The 18,974-nt window shown below is 48.6% G+C and overlaps 1 protein-coding gene across 1 annotated transcript in view; it reads right to left on the minus strand.

Moving 5' to 3' along the window:
• Positions 1–18,586, minus strand: part of Med26 (mediator complex subunit 26) — a 37,481-nt gene extending 18,895 nt beyond the window's left edge. The window contains exon 1 of the mRNA XM_048442802.3: positions 18,191–18,586. Coding sequence (XP_048298759.3) covers positions 18,191–18,262 — 72 coding nt within the window. The 5' untranslated portion in view covers positions 18,263–18,586. The remainder of the gene's footprint in view (positions 1–18,190) is intronic.
• Between the last annotated feature and the right edge of the window lie 388 nt (positions 18,587–18,974).

Raw genomic sequence — 18,974 nt, forward strand, 5'->3', positions numbered from 1 at the left:
ATTGCATCTTTTTAGAAGTAGCCAACCAAGAAACTTAGAGGTCACCTGACTGATCTGGCTGGGATCAAACAGTTGGGGTTGGGGCACAGGCAGTCTGATGACCATGCACTGGCTCTTTTCTGATTGCTCAGCTCCCTTTCTCAGCAACACACAGCCTCTGGTCTTGAAGCACAGCTTACTGCTTACTTCAAAGGGCACAGATACCTAATTAAAAGTACTACAAACAGTGCAGGCAGAGAGGGCTGGGTTGTGGGGGCCTCCAATGAGGGAGAAATAGAGGGAGTCTCTTAGAGATGAAGAGAAAGTGGGAGTGTACAGGCTGATCAAGAAGGGGAGTCATGTCCAGTGAGGGTGGGTGGACAGCAAAGCACCAGGCCAGGTGGGATTCAGGGTTTAGGGAGAAACCTAAGGCTATGCTCTGCCTGAGAAGTAAAAGGCTCAGGTTTAAATTGCTCACTCTGGCTGCATAGTAGAAAATGCCAGGCAGACAGCACTGGCTAGCTTCAGGAAAAGAGATGATGGTAGGCAGGAAGGGGTTAGGGTGTAAGCAAGAGGAAGGTTCCAGGCACAGACCAAAGAGCCCATACCACACAGGCTACTAGAATAGGAGGCTGCATATGCGGGAGTGGAGGAGGGTGACTTGGTCACCATCACCACCAACTGAGAGACACTGAAGACCTGGTATCAGTATGTGCTAGCTGTTCCTGATGGCTTATGTGGTCCCTCACTAAATGAGGCTGAGGCCAAGCTGCTCAGGGAATGAGGGACACCAGAGTATGATCCCAACAAAGACTGTACAGTCTTCATAAGGCACAGAGAACTAGTTCCCTATGTGTTCAGGCCGCCTTCAGTAACCAACTATACTGCTTGGAACTTCCACCATCAGTCACAACTGAACAGAGCCTAAGGTGGGTTCTCTCTACCTGTGCCCTCTTCTGTGAGATGCAACACTCTCCCCATTCAACAACCTCCATCTCCCCATGACCATTTCAAGATGCAAGTCAAAGTCAAAAGTATGCCATTTCTGGGAATACAGCTTGTAGTGATCTGAATGAGATGTCCCCTATAGTTTCAGGTACTTCAATACTTGGTACCCAGTTGGTGGCACTTTGTAGGTAGGTTTAAGAGTAACCTTACAGAGTCACACAGATCTGCAAGTTCAATGCCAGCCTGGTCTACAGAATGAGTTCCAGAACAGCCAGGGCTGATATGCAGAAAAACTAAAACAAACAAACAAAAAAGAGTGACACAGTATGTCAAGAGGAAGTCAGGCTTTGAGATTTCAAAAATCTCACACCATTCCACGTGTGTGCGTGCGTGTGTGTGTAGTTTAAAATGTGAGCTTTTGCCGGGCAGTGGTGGCATGAGCCTTTAATCCCAGCACTCAGGAGGCAGAGGCAGGTGGAGTTCTGTGAGTTCGAGGTCAGCCTGGTCTACAAGAGCTAGTTCCAGGACAGCTAGGGCTACACAGAGAAACCCTGTCCCGAAAAATGAAAACAAAACAAAAAAGTCAACTTTCAACTGCTCTAGCCACACCTGCTCCCTCTGCTCCACCATCATGGACTCTAACCCTCTGGACCATAAACCCAAATAAGCTTCCTTCTCTATTGGTCATAGTGTTTATCACAGCAACAGAAAGTAACAGACAAATTTGGTACTAGGCTACTGTTGTGACAGGCCTGACCATGCTGGTTTTTTGGAAGAATATTGAAGACTGAGACTTTGAGCTAGAAAAATGGTTGAATGCTGTACATGCGGCTTATGAGCCATGCTAGTAACAGCCTGAAAGACAGTAGCGCTAAGAGTAATGTGGACTGTGAAGGCCCAGCTCAAGGTTTCAGAAGGAACAGTATCAGCAGCTGGGCTAGAGACCATTCTTGGAATATTTGGCAGAGATTGTGGCTACCTCTGCCTTGCCCTAAGAACTCCGGAGGCTAAACTGGAAAGCAGTGGTTTCATTTCCTGGCAGAGGCAATTTTAAGGCAGCATCCCATGCCTTGCTGCTGTCATGCTTCCAGACCACGATATTGTCAGCCCCTCATTTGCATTTATTTATTTTTATGTGTGTTGGTGTTCTTTGCCCGAATGTATATATAATTCCCTGGAATTAGAGTTATGACTGTCGTGAGCCACCACGTCGGTGCTAGGAATTGAACCCAGATCCCCTCCCTGGAAGAGCAGCTAACGCTCTTTACTAATGAGCCACCTTTCTAGTCACTCCCCTGGTTTTTGATACAGGGTTTCTTTGTGTAGCCCTGGCTGTCTTGGAACTCGAACTATAGACCAAGCTAGCCTTGAAATCAGAGACCTACCTCCCAAGTGCTGGGATTAAAGGTATGTGCCACCACACCCAGCTTGATGGTGTTCAACTCTTAACTTGGTTTGGAAAGGCAAACTCTTCCTTCAAGAAGTTGCCTTCGCCTTGTTTTAATCACAACAATAGAGAAGTAACTAATACACTACCCACAGAACCGAAAGCAAAAACCTGGACCAGACAGACGATCACATCTCTACACTATATGACAAGCGCCTAATGGCAGCTGCCTTGATTTCTTGGGGACTGGGCAGGCACTCTCTCCAGGCCCCCAGGAGAGAAGTGGCAAGTCTAGAGTCACAACAACTCTACCACTGAGTTCCTTCCCACACCTGAACATGGCTGCTTGAGTAAGGCAGCTCCTAGCAGAGCTGTGAAGGCCACCCATCCTGCCTGCAAGGGACACACACATTAGCTTCCCCTGCAAATCTGGTACTGCGGATTTCTCCACCAGGCATTTGTAGTACCTTATAGGCCTATGTTATGTGCCTTCAAGCACATGGGATAGTCAGCTCTGTCAGTATGCCCTAGGAAGCCATTTCAGGAGAGTGGCCCTTGCTGCCTATCAGAGTATCTAATAAGCTTCTATTGGAGGAAGCCACAAAACATGCCATGGGAAGTGAACTAGTTGGAGAATAACTGAGAGATGCCAGAATTTATTTTCTGGGCAGGGACTTACTGTGTTGGCCAGACTGGCACTAAACTCCTAGGCTCGAGCAACCTTCCAGCCTTAGCAGTCTCAGTGCTGGGATACAGACTTTGTATGTTAGTTTTTTTGTACAGTTGGTTTTGATACTGGGTTTTTCTGTATATCGCTGGTTGTCCTGGAACTCACTCTGTAGACCAAGATGGCCTGAAACTCAGAGATCTGCCTGCCTCTGCTTCCCGAGTGGTGGAATTTATATATAAAGGTCTGTGCAATTACTGCCTGGTCCCGGCTATGTTGTTTTTTGTATAAACCTGACACAAGTTAGAGACATTCAAGAAGAGGGAACCTTAACTGACCTGTGGGCAAACCTATGGGTCATTTTCTTGATGGACGTGGGAGGGCCGAGGCAACTGTGGGCAGCAAAACCCCTGGGCAGATGGTCCTGCTATATAAGAAAAACTAAGCAGGCTAGGAAGAATAAAAAAGTCAGTAAGCAGTCATCCTTCATGGATCCTACCTTGGCTCCTTCTGATCACAGACAAATACCACCACCACCCGCCACCACCAAGTTTTGTTTATTTATTTGGTTTTTCCAGACAGGGTTTCTCTGTAGCTTTGGAGCCTGTCCTGAAACCCACTTTGTAATCCAGGCTAGCCTCGAACTCACAGAGATCCACCTGCCTCTGCTTCCCGAGTGCTGGGATTAAAGGTGAGCACCACCACTGCCCGGTTTCTTTTGTTTTTGAGACAAAGTCTCCATAGTTCTGGCTGTCCTGGGACTCCATATATGGACCAGACTGGCCTCGAACTCATAGAGATCTACCTGCCTCTGCCTCTCAAGTGCTAAGGCTGCACTACTTTATCTGTGTTGTCTTACAGTTCATTTAAAAGCTGTGCATACTACCTCCTAATATTCTGGGCCATATCCTCTATGTGTGGAACATATTCTATACTCCTGACACAGGTCTTTCTTTCACAAGACAGGAGACACTGTATCAGGGACAGCTGTCAGCAGTGCCTTAACTGCTGTATACTGAAAATCAAGGAGAATCAAAGAAAATACTTAAGCAGAGGATATAATTAATATCCACAGTCCCAAGATCACAGGGCCACTTGTGGATGCCAAGGCTCTTGGGAGCTATGAACCACTGGGAGTCATCAGGCCAGTGCTGGAAGGACTGCGCTAAGAAGGAATAGAACTACACACTAACACTGGGCTGCACAAGGCTTGATGGGACTCACTACTTCTCCCACCCGCGGCAAATCTATGTAAATTCTACCCACACCCTCGTTCTCCTAAGAGGGTCTTGGGGTAGCTTTCTCACTGGAAATAGAAACTACTCCGTTATTGTGCTTTCACCTTCACCCATTCTAAGAAGCACACACTGGGCCACCACTGCAAAGACGTAGTCCCAAACCTCGGGAAGGAGGCTGCATTTTACAAATTTACAGCAATCAAGGCCTGCTCAAGACCTAAAGGTTCAGAGCTAGACTTGAGGGGGGGGGAGCGCTTGGAAACAGGTTCATTCAGGACCTCTGAACTTTGTCTTCTCTATAGGAACTCACTGTGCTCAACATAACCAGCTGCCTTCAGGCCATCACCAGCTTGCGGTGCTGGGTGTAAGCTGAAGTGACTGTGGCTGACTGGGTTTTTGAGGATGGAGAACATTCTCTAAACCACTACACTAATCAAACAGGTGTCAGATGGCTCAAAAGGCAGCTCAGAACAAAGACAATAGAACACTAATACTTCATCCTAACATTCAAGACATGCTTCAGATTTCTATCTCAAAGTCAACTTGAAAGAGGTGCCTGTGCTGTAACGAAATGACAGATCCACACAGCAGCCTGGCGGTGGTGGCGCACACCTTTAATCCCAGCACTCAGGAGGCAGAGGCAGGTGGGTCTCTGAGTTTGAGCCCTGTCTGGTCTATATAGTAAGTTCCAGGACAGTCAGAACCATAGAGAGACCATGCCCTAGTCAGGGTTTCTATTGCTGTGATGAAACACAATAACCAAAAGCAAGTAGAAGAGGAAAGAGTTTACTTCTTTTACACTTCCATTATAGTCCATCACTAAAGGAAGTCAGGACAGGAACTCACACAGGACAAGAACCTGGAGGCAGAAGCTGATATAAAGTCCATGGAGGAGTGCTGCTTACTGGCTTGCTCAGTCTGCTTTCTTATAAAACCTAGGATCATAATAGGCTGGGCCCTCCCCCGTCAATAATCACTAATTAAGAAAATGCTTTAAATGCATGCCTAGGGATCTATCTTATGGAAGCGTCCCCACCTCCCAGGTTCTCTGTGTAGCCCTGACTGTCCTGGAACTCGCTTTTGTAGACTAGGCTCCCTTGAACTCGGAGACATGTCTGCATCTGCCTTCTAAGTGCTGGGATTAAAGGCATTCGCAGACACCACTACCCATGGAACCATAACCCTAACTCCTTCCTTGTGGGGCAGGAAAACAGTATATCCCTCACAAGCAGGATGACTAAATAGTGACACCATCATCACACCTCAGACCCCACAGGATGACACTAGCTCCATATCACAATAGGCACTCAAGCTTGGAAACATTAAGACACTCACTCCAAGGTTAGCAGAAAGCAACTGAGATGACCAAGAGCACATGCACTCATGCAGGTCCAAAGGGTTTAGCACATCAGGTCCTGCCCAACAGCATGCACAACCTTGTCACTCAGTGAGAGTGGGTGACACACACAGGTCAGATGTACTACAGGAGGAACCAAGGTTCTCTAAGGTTCTCCAAAGGACCTGCCAAGTCCTCACCCTAATCCCCACACTGCCAAGTGCATGCTATAACGAGGCCTCATGAAACCTTAATTCCCACCCACCCCAAACCTAATCCATTCCCCTCGGCTTAGGCACTACTGTGCTCAGGAGCTCATCCACCAGCCGAGGCCTGAGTTAAAGCCTGGGAGTCAAAGCACTCACACAATTCTGTCCTGACTCTCATTGTTTGAGGGACAGAAAAGCCAGCTCCAAGAGGGAACTGTCAGTTCACTCAGCAGGCCTGATCCAACAGCAAGCATCTCACGCCTCTCCCACCCACATCAACGCCTATTCCATCAACAGAGTGCTACAACTTCCACAGGCTTCACTGGGTCGTAGTGCTTTCCTGATCAAATCACTGGCCAGGAAGATAGAGCCCTATGACTGGCCAGACCGAGGTGCCTTGTCACCTGTGTGTTATTGGCATGTTAGCACCCAAGACACTGGCTATTGCATTCCAGTCTCAACAGCTTCTAGAGTCAGTGGTGTCTACATCCTCCTGAGAAGAAAAGGCCTATGCTTTCCCAAGGTGGAAGGCAAACAGTGAGGCCAGGTTACAAGTGAAACAAACTGTCTTCAACATATGCCATCCGAGGAACTGAGGATCCTTGGTAGTCAGCAGTGGGTTCCAACAGGTAAACAACCCAATCTTGGTTTGGAGCAACTGGCTCTGAGACTAATCAAGAGGAAATACAGGATCATACAACTAGAAGCCCCAAAACTCAATCTCCTGAAATTGGGGATCCCAAGATCATTTCAGGTGGCCTAGAATGGTAGATCACAGCACCAAAGAACACAGCTTAGCATACTCAGAGCTGAGATGAAGATATACCTACTTGATTAAGACTGGGCTGCTGGAAGGGTGCTGGACAGATGAGGCCCAACAGCACAAGGGGAGAGCTTTGAAACCAGGTAAGTGCTTCATATGGTGCTGGAATAGTCAAAATGATGGGTAAAGGACAGTGGGATACTTCTGGGATACACACAGAAAGGGAACATCAACATAGTAAGAAGGCCAGGGCCAGGGCTCACTGTGAGGCTGCATCATGATGGGCACAAAGACAATGCAGCAGCCCAAGAAGGAATTCTGGGGTGACAAACATAGCAGGTACTCTGGTGCCCATGGATGTTTCATTCTACAAATCAAATAATGCCACTTTATAATCCCTATCTGGTGGGATAGAAACCACATGAGACAGGAGCCAGGTCATGTCCCTAGTTCCTGGAAGGCCTAGTGCAATGTAAGCATCTTCCACAGCAGCACCCCATACAAGCATAACCAGCCAAATGCACCACAAGGTGTTGTCTCTCTAATCCCAGACCAGACCAGGGTGGTCAACCTGTTGGTCCTGCAGTCTACACCTTCATTACTCTCTTGGGGAACCTACTGTTTCTATCTGCACAGTAGACCCTGCTTCTTCTAGAAACTTCCTGTGGGCATTAGCACTTTCTTACAGCACCCCCTCCTCCCATGTCTGGGCAGATACTCCTGAAGAAGCTTCCCAGATTGGAGATAAGATAGTGATTCCATACAATTGCCTGGGCTGATCCAGAAAGAGCTGCTGCTCTTGCTACCACATGGAGGAAGCCCGCCCACGCTTGAGTAAAACCCTCTCCACATAAATGATTACACTGAGAGCAACATAAAATGAAGTTCCCTCCCCTTCTCCCACCTCAACTTTAACCCCAAACTACAGTGATGACTCAGCTTTGGGAGGAGAGAAAAAGTGGCCCAGCAGACTGAGAGCTTGGCAGCCTGGACTGAGGGTACTCAACATCCCATTCCTGGGAAAGTCAATTCCAGGTCCTTCCTAGGTGGCCACCAGTTGTCAGAGTGGGAACTCAGCTACTTCAATACCTGTAACGGCAGCACCCATTCACAAACCTCTCTGGTACCAGCTAGCCCCAGGCTGCCAGCACCTAGCAAGAGCAGAGAATCACCGCCTCTCATGCTGCCCAGAGCATACAGAGCAAGAAAAAGCAGTGGCCACACAACAAGCATCCCTTGGGCCTATCGTTGGTCAACCTAAGGGAAGCAGCAGCCCAGAAGCAGGTTTCCCAGGTTAACCAGGGGGATGGGAGAGACAGGAGGAAACAAATAGGGCAATCAGACCAAACCAGACCTCCTGCTCCCAAGCCACACTGGCTGTGGGCTCTGGCCTGGGGTCCTTGTGTGGACTCTGCAGTTCCTCAAGCACAAGGAGAGATGATTTGCAGCACCAAGGGACACTCAACTACAGTGAGGGCCAAAGTGGCAAACCACCATACCTTCACCAGGACAAACTAACAGCTTGGCACCTGGGGATGATCACAGACAAATTCAGAGCTTGTAGTAAATCCTAACAGGCAGCACTTAGGCCTCTCTTCTTACAAACCACCCTCCACTTACTCTGGACTTTCCATCTCAGTTGGACTCATTGGCCCTCCAGAGATAGCTCTCCAGACCCAGCCATGGGCACAGCTAATTAATTGATGGTGATATCACTTGAGACTTCAGGGTAAAGCAATCAAAGTGCTCTGCTGAGTTAGCCAAGGATGTAAGAATGGGTGCCCAGTCACCAGCCAACTAAGTGAATGCTGGAGAAAATGATGAAAACTAGTGAGCCAAAGGCTTCCTTCCCAGCTAACAGAAGGTCCCACGACAGACACGCAGGTAACGCCAGGCAGCATTCACCCTAAGAGGATTCCAGGATGGCTAGCCCTGAAAACAGGCTAGAGAAGGTGGCTTAGCTAGTAGAAGTGCTTGCTGCCTGCCCCATGCAAGTCTGACAACCTGAGTTTGACCCTCCCCCAAACCTACATAAAGATAAGAGAACCAATTCCACAAAGTTGTCCTCTGATCTCTCCACATTAGCGCCCTGGCATACCTGGTCCCTGTATTCCCAATAAAAACTTTTAATTAAAAAGAAAATGCCAGCTGTGGTGGAGCACATCTTTAATCCCAGGATTCAGGAGGTAGAGGCAGGTGAATCTCTGAATTTGAGGCCAGTCTGGTCTAAAGAGTAAGATCCAGGACTGCCAGGGCTACACATAAAAACATTGTCTTGAAAAAGAAAAAAGAAAGCAAGCAAGCAAAACAAAATAAGAAAGCCTACCTATTAACATGATAACTAGCGTTCATCCCAAGGAAGATGTGGCCACCTGACCTGAGCCAGGCCAAGATTTAATAAAGGAGGTGAGGCACCATAAGTAATCCAGGAGACAAACTCTAGGTCTTTCCAAGAGGCTATGTCTTACTAATATACACAGTTCCTCAATGGCTTGCTTTGTTGTCACACACACCACAATTATTTGGTCCACCCAGCTCAGGTTGGAGTGGCTACCACCTTGTCCCTCACACGAGACTGAACACATGGCTACTCAGAGTGCAGGAACTGACCACAGAAAAGAGGACAGCGGAGTCACCATCACTATCCACAGTCCTCTCTCAGCAAATCATGAACCACTGATGTGTACACCACAGAGCTCCTGACCAGAGTCAATACAAGCCAGTCAACCACCAACAAATCACACGGCATAAAGGCAGAGGGCCAGGGGTCTCTGCAGCAATTAGACCTCCCTCCTTCCTTCCCTCAGTAGTGACATTATTCAGTAGTGACACTGAAGGGAAGTCTATAGGAACGTGGTAAAAACCAAGACTCCAAGTCTCTTCTATGCCCAAGCATTTTAAGTAATGGGCACTCAGTCTGTCTGACTCTCCTCTCAGTTTACCAGAGGTAACTGGAACCTGAAGCTAGGCATGGTGGCACATGCCTTTATTCCTAATACTCAGGAGACAGGGATAGGGGGAATCTTTATGAGTTCGAGACCAGTGCAGTCTACATAGCAACTTTCTGACCAGCCAAGGCTACAGCAAGACCTGTCTCAAAGCAATCAAAAAAAGCTGCGACATGAACAGGAGGCAGAGAGGCATTCTGAGTGCCCACTGGCCTCTCACAGGTAACAGCGCAAGCAACCAGCACAAGGACCAAGCTCCAACGTCAGCCTGATTCTAGCCATGTAGCCACCAAGCCTTAGTTCCCAGAGCAGACAGCTGCCTCACAGGATCTCCACACATGTGCTCTGAAGCACTGAAAGATGGCAGCATCTGATATTCACCTGCTCGCTTAAGAGCTGAGAAAACAGTTCCAAACCAGCCCATTTCCCAGAAAACCCAGCAGGCACTGGGAGGAGCTTGTAACCCTATAAAAAAGGCAGAAAACAAGACCCTTAATCAAAGGTTGGTGTGGGGCAGGCCACTACTTACAAGCACTTGGAAGGCTGAGGAAGATCCATCCCTTGAGCTCAGACATTCAAGTCTAGTCAAAACACAACAACTAGGGGAAAGTGGAAAGATGGCACAGTGATGAGGAACACTTGAAAATACAACAACAACAACAATGAAAACATGTGCCATGAGCTTGGTAGGGTTAAATAATAAATGTTACACAGGAAGAAACGTGAATTTCAAAAAGAATAATTTCCAAAAAAGAGGGAGCTATGGGGATAAATGGAGCTCCCCACCAGAGTACGTACAAAAATTGATTCCCAGGTGTCAAATACAGGGGAGACTAGCTTTCTCATCTAAGATGATTCCCAGCTGAAAATGTCACTTCAGAGCCACACCCAAACTTGAGAACTTTAACAACAACAAAACAGCTACGCAAAGCACACCAAGCACACAGGAGATTGGAAAGCTGAAATGAAAACGAGTTCTTGCAGGAAAGGAGCCCAGAGTTTAAAAGTAAGTGAAAGGGATATGCTGGAGAGACAGCAATTCCTAGGACCCAAGTAGGCTCCAGCACAGCTCACACTTCTGGTAGCTCTAGCTCCAGGGGATAGGATGCCCTCTTCTGGTCTCTTTAGGCACCTGCACCAATGTGGCATACACATCACTCAGACACATAAATATATATCAATTTTCTTTTTAAAAGTTTTTTTTTTCTTAAGTAAAAGAGGGAAAGTTGCAGGAACCAGGAAGTGAATAAATATGTATGCAAGCAAAACACTTCAAACCACTACAGTGGAGCCTCTGGGCTACAGCCTAGCTCTTAGGACTGAGCCCAAGCTTTAGGGACACCCAGCACTAGTTAGAGACCCAGTTTGTTTAGTCTCTCCTGGCCCCTTAGCTAAAGACAAGTGCCTACTTTCAGGATAAAATAGCAAGCAAATGCTTGGAAGTCAGTGTACTCATCTAGTGACACTGGCTGTTACAACTGCTGCTGCTGCCAACAGATGACACCATGCCTATCTCTGAGCTCAGGAAAAACCTTTTTAAATGTTAATTTATTTATTTTGAAACAAGGTTTGTGTATAGCCCTGGCTGGCCTGAAACTCACCATATAGACAAAGGCTGGTCTGGAACTCAAGAGATCCTCCTGCCTCTGCCTCCCAAGTGCTGGGATTAAAGGCATGCGCCATAAAGACCAGTAGAACCCTCTGTTCTGATGGCCCCTGGGCTTCCACTGGATGAATCCAGGATAGTGATGAAGCTCCTGGGCTCAGGAGCAGTAACCCAGTTGCCTGGCATGCCTGCATCCCCAGAGGGCACATTATCTCAACTCACCTCATCTGAAGAGACTCTCCCTTCAACAATCCATAGAAAACCACAGAAGCTTGCGGGAGTAGAGGGCCACCACACAGACCAAGGGTCCTGGTGACCCTGGACCTTTTAACTAGCTGACAATCCAAGACAGCAGCCTTAAGGGCAGCAGGGTTTTCTCCCAGGATTCCTGTCTTCTGCCCTTGGTCTACACTCATATAGTACCAGTTGCCTGGAAGGCTGAATCTAGAGTTCCAGGCTAGCCCAAGGCAGAAGAACAAGATGACAACTAAAAAAAGAAAATGAAATTTTAGCCTCAGCCCATGTTCTCTTAGATAGCTTGAAATGTACACAGCTCCATCTTGGAGTCCACGGGACAAACTGCTCAGTGACTAACCAACCAGACTACTCCTTCCAAGTCTATTCCCCTCACACTAAAGACAAAGAGCTAACCACCTGCACCTGCTATAAAACATTTTCTGAACTTCCAGATGACAGTGCATCCCACAGAGCCATTTCATGCTCTCAAAAATTCTATCTTGTGCCAGTGGTGGTGCTTAGGAGACAGAAGTAGGTGGAACTCTAAGTTTGAGGCCTGCCTGGTCTACAGAGTGAGTTCTAGGACAGCCAAAACTACACAGAGAAACCCTGTATTAGAAAACAAAAACAAAAAGAATTCTACATTGGGCTAAAGAGATGGTTCAAAAGTTAAGAGCTCTTACGGTCTTTATACATAGGACCTGGGTTCAGTTCCCAGCACCCACATGGTAACTCACAATCCTCCAAAAGCACATTTATGGTACATATATGCAGGCAAAACACTCACCCACATAAATTAAGTCAATCTTTTTTTAATTAAAAAAAAAAGGTCTAGTTGGATGGTGTTGGTGCATGACTTTAATCCCAGCACTCAGGAGGTAGAGGAACCCTGTCTCAAATAAATAAATAAATAAATAAATAAATAAATAAATAAATAAATAAAACAAATAGGCTGGCGAGATGGCTCAGCAGTTAAGAGAGGACCAAAGAGGATCTGCACACATATCAAGATACTCACAGCCACTCCAAGGGACTTGATGCCCTCTTCTGGCTCCCCAGGCACCTGCACATTATGTGGCATACACATACACATTTTTAAAAAAGAATTCTACCTTTGGCAAGATGGCTCAGGAAATAAGAGGCAGTGTGCATAAGCCTAGCAACCAGAGTTCACTCCTCTGGAACCCACATAAACACAGAAGGGGAAAACTGACTCCACAAATTTGTCCTCTGACCTTCACAGATGTGCCGTAACTTGCAATTCTCCCCCATCAGGCACACACGCAAGCATGTACACACACACACACACACACACACACACACACACACAATTTACAAAAGAGAGAGAGAGAGAGAGAGAGAGAGAGAGAGTCAGTCCTACTTGCAAATAAGACAAAGGGAAACTGTTTCATTTGAGCTCAAGAGTTGCAGCCCTAAGGTCAGACACTGCACCTCAGACATTCACACACAGTATACCACTTTGGCCTCCTCCTTGCCAGGCTCCAGGTCCCCAAAGGCAGGGAACTGAATGCACTCAAGTCTGCTTACTATCCAAAGCACTATTAAGCACTAGAGAGAAACAGTCAACTCCTCAGGCACCTTTTCAGATTTACCACAATTCTCTATAAACCACAAGCCCCTTTGGTGTTGAAGATGTAACTGTATGGCCTCCCAGACCTAAGGACAGGGAGGATGCTTAGACACAGTGCAGCTTGTCACCTCACCCAGGAAAGGTATCCCATTTCATAGGACCCTACATTAGAGAACACATGTGTCCTGAGAATGAAAGGAGTGTAGACATAGTAAGGTCACCCAGAAAACACATTGCCTGCTTGCTACCTGCTGAATTCCAAACTCAGCTGCCTATTCTCACAACCAGCTATAGGGTCAGGCAGCCTCAGGACAGCTCACTCCCAGGAAATGAAAAGGACTAGCTCTAGCTTCAGAAGAAGTCTGTTATGAGATGCAGACAGTCTCCCAGCAGTCAGGCTGGGGTTAGTTTGGTATCTAGTGGTGCTGAGGGCTGCTGGAGCAGATGACCCTTCACCCAACCCTGATCCTGGCACCTTGAGGTATCTGTCTGGCACACATACCAATATTCTAAGTCAAGGGACAATACAATACTTTGTCCAGGACAAAAGTCCCTTCTTCCAGGTTAGTGTGGGGACAGCTCTCCAGGCCTCTAGGACCTCCAACTTTGAGGACCACCTAAAAAACTCTCCGAAGGGAAACATGTCAAACAAAATCTGATTCCAAAGTGAGATTTGTTACCTTGTTTCCCAAAGTTAGAACTGCCACACCAATCTTCTCCCGAATCCTAGTTACAGCAGAGAACAAGAGGAATACCACTGCACAGGACCAAGCAGACCTGACACACTCAGTTCCTCCATCCTTTTCCCAGCAGGATCACTGGCATTTTAAGTTAGTATCAAGAGTTGTCACCTTGCAGGAGAAAGCAAAGCTGGAGCACAGACAAGGTAAAGTTCCATGCCTACTGGCACTGGGAAATAGCCCCTGCGATGCTATCACCCAGCTCCAATCACAGAGGACTAGCAGACCAGCCTTCCCTACTCAGGAAATGCATAGCATAGGCTCAGGACACCCTTCCACCAGGCTAACACCCCAACATGACAGGAGCTAACTGCAAAGGGTGTTCTGAGCCAGGGTATCAGCAAGACCAGCATGAAAGCACACTGCCTCTCTGCTCTTCACACCAGCTCACCCTTGCTTTATGCCTTGACTGAGGTCATGTCTCCATTTCTCAACCACACACAATACTATTCAGTGTCAAAAGCGTTGTCACTTAACCCTAGGTAAGTCCCTAACTCTGGTCCAGTCACCGTACACGAAGTCGGTAAGAAACAAAAGCATCTTGTCCTCTCCTGTCCACAGCAGACACTGCTAGCACTAGGCTATCAGAAAGGCAATTGGCTTCATCCCACCTCCCTTTATGGGGTTGTTGAGAAGAACAGCCAGGGTGCCATTATCTCCTTCATCAGCTAGAAAAGATCACACAATCCATCCTGCATCAATTCCTGAAGCAAGCACACAGAAGAAGGCCTTGCAGAACAACTCACGTAGACCACAGCAGCCCTTCCAGATCTGAACCGCGGTCTGGAAGGAACTCTTCCAGGACTGCCCAATAGTTCCTTTGCAGCAAGGAATTTACAGGCCAGCAGAGGCAAGTGGCTCCAAATGACAGCCATGGTGCCCGCTTCTTCTGGAGTGAGAAGAAGAAAGCAGCTCCTGGGATCTCCTGTTCCAGAGTCTGGCAGTAGCAGTAGTTGGATCAAGTCCTCCTTTACAAGCCTTTTCTGGCCTCCAACTGTGACCCAGGGTCACAAACCTGCTTTGGCAAGCCCCATCCTAGACCACTACTTAGTTTTTCATGAAGCTGCACTATCCTTCCACAAGGTCACACCCCCATTCCCCACAGACACATCTCGAGTCACCTGTGATTTTCTCAGTCATCTAGGCTCCAGATAGGCCCTTCCACAGCTGGCCTTCAGGACATTGAGCAGTCCCAGGGCTTCTTGAAAAAATGGGGGCTTCAAAGCAGCTTTTGAGTCACAGGTTCAAGAGTTGAACCAGCATGGAGAAAGGGGTCAGGACTCTTCTCTAGAAAAGAGCAAGACATGGAACAACCACAAGGAGCCAACATCTCAGAAAGACACAGCCCAGGATTTCCTCAAACAGGGAGGGCACCATTAGGACTAAGAACCCTGTCACTGGCCAAAGCGGGACTCACTATGATTTCTGTCAAAGATTAAGTCATACCACTGACCTTATTTTCAGCAAAAGACAACAAGCAGACGTACAGCACACTTTAGAGGCTGTCAACACCCTGAGCTCACACACACTGAGGTGACTGAAGCTCTCCCAGTTCTGGAAGTCTGTTAGGGGCCTTTTGGAAGGAAGAGAGGAACTTTACTGAAGTACAGGCCTGGCAGAAAGGACAATGCTTGCTACTTTGAGGCTAGAACACAGAGCAAAGATGGCTTCCCTCTGGACACCTCCTTGATTAAGGAGCTGGTCAGACAGATGTCATTCCCAACTTTAGAGGCTGTGTACAGTAGGTCAGCTGCCTGGCACTGACTTTCCAGCAACAGCTAAATTTGTTAACCATAATTGTATGCTCAGAAAGGTAAGCGTTACATGACACCAATCTCTGTTACTTCTCTCTGAAGAGGGTTAATTTTAGTGTAAACTCTTCAACTCTGTCCCCATTTTGTATTTTTTCCATGAACAACTTAAATATGTGTCAATTACCAAGTGGTAGAATTCATAACTGAGCAGAGCAGCACAGAGAGCCCTGTGCCAGCACACAGCTCTTACCTGGGCCCTGAGCAATCTGGAGAAAGAGCAAATGTTTGGGACCCTTCAATGCCTCAGGAAGAAATCAAGGACTATCCTTCAGGCTGAGTTCTACAAAGAGGTCCTGCAAAGCCAGCACCTGTCACATACACCTAGCAGTGTTCATGGATGGTCACTGACACACTGAATTTAGGGGAAAACTTTCCTTGACACTCAGAAACAAGTCCTCAACTCCAGTTATCACAATGAAGTCACTTATCACTAGAGTCCTTTGAGATATATACTGGACTCCAAGTACCTTACCCACAACCCAATGAGTATAGTAAGAAAAGATTTAAGAAACTAAGTTTGGGGGCCAGGCACTGCAGCACATGCCTTTAACCCCAGGGCAGAGGCAGCCAGATCCTCTGTGAAGCCAGCTTGGTCTATATACATAGTGAATTCCAGAGATTCTGTCTTAACCCCTGCTCCCCTCTACCCCACCGAAAAAAGAAAGAAACTAAAATTTGGGCCTCCTCCACTTTTTATTTGTTTTTCAAGACAAGGTTTCTCTGTAACTTTGGAGTCTGTCCTGAAACTAGCTCTTATAAACCAGGTTGGCCTCGACTCACAGAGATCCACCTGCCTCTGCCTCCCGAGTGCTGGGATTAAGGCGTGCGCCACCACCGCCCAGCTATCTTCCTCCTTACACCTCCAAAAGAACTCTTTTAGTCAGAGCCTTAGCTAGCACTTGGACCCCTCAAGGTCCCTGTCCCATGTGATCTACGGCATTATGATGGCGCATCAAAACACTTGCTGATCCCAACACTCTCGCAAGCAGCAGTCAGGATCCCTGATAATTTCTCAGCAAAGGAGTGAATACACAGGACTTAAGAATTACACTGTGGAAGTTGGATGGTGATGGTGCAAACCTTTAATCCCAGCACTTGGGAGGCAGGGGCAGGCAGATCTCTGAGTTTGAGGGCAGCCAGATCTACGAAGTGAGTTTCAGGATGCTAAGGCTATACAGAGAAACCTTGTCTCAAAAAAAAAAAAAAAACAAACAAAAATTACACTGTGCACATTGTGGCTTCATAAAGATGCAAAAGTCACTGAGGCTACGTTTTCATATCACTTGTTTTATCTATTAATATCCTAATCATGTAATCAGTCACTAGACCCTCCCCCTCAAAAAACCCCCACAAGACTTTAGAAGAGTTTATCTAGCCTGTCCCTACTCCACCTCCAAAGATGTCTAAAATACTTGCTAAATCAGTATCAAGGTGATCTTAATGGGGCCTGAAGATCAGGAAGCCGAGAATTACTTTGGATCTGTCAAGCAGATTCTTACGGAGATCAGGACACCTTCATTTCTACCAAGACTGCACAAATCGTTGTGAATTCTTCTGAACACACCAGAATACAGCACATTGCTAAGAGTAACAAGCCAAACATAGGTAAAACTTTCCCGCTCAAACCGCAGTTACCTGGCCAAGCCCAAGATGATCTTTTTTTCTTCCATCTCGAGCATATTAAAAAGTGATCTCAAAGGCCACTTCCTGGTCTCCCATCAAGCATTTCATACCTGGATGCCTGCGCATCTTTCCATGGCCCTGCTCCTGCCTGTAACAAGGACTCCCCCTCCCAACATTGCCAACAAACCTTTGGAAAAAAACAAAAGGACAGATAAATTAGCCTATGCTCATACAGGAAGAAAAGGCTGCCCCTCTGATCACAGAACCCTTAGCAGAGGGAGATGAGACATAAAGTGACCCCTTACAGCTAATTCTCGAAAGCCATGAGACCAAAGCATCAGGCTGCGTTGCTCTGGTGAGGCAAGAGAGATGGAAAGAGTACCGGAAGGTAGGGAAAAGAGAACAATCAACTGTGATGGGCAGTAATTCAGTACCAAAAACTGGTCAGACATGAAATGGTGCATTTAGGCCAAAAAAGGTAACAGAAAAGATCTCACCTTCTTCAGGGTCGTCTTTCCTAAATTGCGACCCCAGGAAGAGTTTAACCGAGGTTATACCCAGGTAGTCAAAAAGAGAGGGGAGACTCTCCAGGGATCCCAAGCTGCAAGGCTGGGGATAGGGAGAGCCTAGGGTTCTCCCTGAGCCCAAGAAGGCGATTTCAGCCAGAAGACCGAAGAGGAAGAAAGGCCGAGACTCGAGAGACGCGGGCTCTCCGAGCCATTGAAGGGACACTAGTTGCTTCCTACCCTGCCCCCCCGCAAGGAGACCCTCCCGAAGGTTCACGAGTCCTGGTGTCGACAGTCAAAGGGGCACGGTGGAGAGAACCAAGGGCGGTCAGGCGAAGACAACCGAGAACCAGCTCTGATCTCAACCCCGAGCGATCCCTCAGTCCAGGCCGCGTGAAGCCTCGGCCTCAGGTACCCTGAGCCGCCAGGCTGCCCGCCTTGCCTGCGGCCCCCGGACCCGGGAGAACGAAAGGCCGAGATGGCAGCGACTGTAGCGGACAGGGCGCCGCCGGGAGAGGCCCCCTGGCCGGGGGTGCGTCGGAGGGGGAGGGTCCCGGCACATGCGGCCTCGGTCCCCGATATCGAAGCAGTCACTTACGTTGCTCTGGGAGTCGATGGCCTGCAGCAGCCGGTCCCTCATCTGCTGCGGAGACGCCGGAGCCGCTGTCATTGCCTGAGCCAAGCGGGGGGGAGCGGCCGGGCCGGCGGGCGGGCAGGCTGAGGCGGGGGGACGCGGGTCAGTCACTCGCCGGCCTCCGAGAACGGAGCCGCATGTTCCCCGCGGCGCCGGAGGAGGTCGGGGCGCTAGGGGAGATGGCGGAAGACGGAGGGAAGCGGAGGGGACCGGAGCTCAGGCCCCGGACCACCGCCGCCGCCGCCACCGCCGCCGCCGAGCAAGGAGGAGGAGGAGGAGCCGACGGAGGAGCCGCCGCCAACACCGCCGCCTCGAGAACCAAACTCCAGTGAGCTGCCCCAGCGCTGAGCACTCTGGGTAACCCGCGCCGCACGCAGCGTCGGCGCCACGCTGAGGAGGTTGGGAGATGGGGGCGGGCGGAGACGCTGGATTTGGAAGGGGCCGGCTCGTGAGCCGCTCCCATTGATTCTGCGCATGTGCACGCATGCGCAGTTATCAGGTCGCGCCGCCCCTCTGCACAGCCGGACCCAGAGAGCCGTTGGGAGGCAGTTGGGCGGGGCAACGGATGCTGTCTAGAGACCACGCCCACTCCGGCCCGGAGGGCGGGGTTTCCTATCGGAAGCGCCCCGGCCGGCTCCGGGAACTCGGACTTGTCCTCTGTCCTGCCTCGGGGCGGCGGCGTGGGACGACCCCCGCTGGATGAGGGCCTTTTGCGCTCAGAAACGAGGGGATGGAACGGCCATTGGGA

The sequence above is a fragment of the Myodes glareolus genome, chromosome 23, assembly GCF_982192425.1.
Source record: "Myodes glareolus chromosome 23, mMyoGla1.1, whole genome shotgun sequence".
NCBI classification, from domain to species: Eukaryota; Metazoa; Chordata; class Mammalia; order Rodentia; family Cricetidae; genus Myodes; species Myodes glareolus.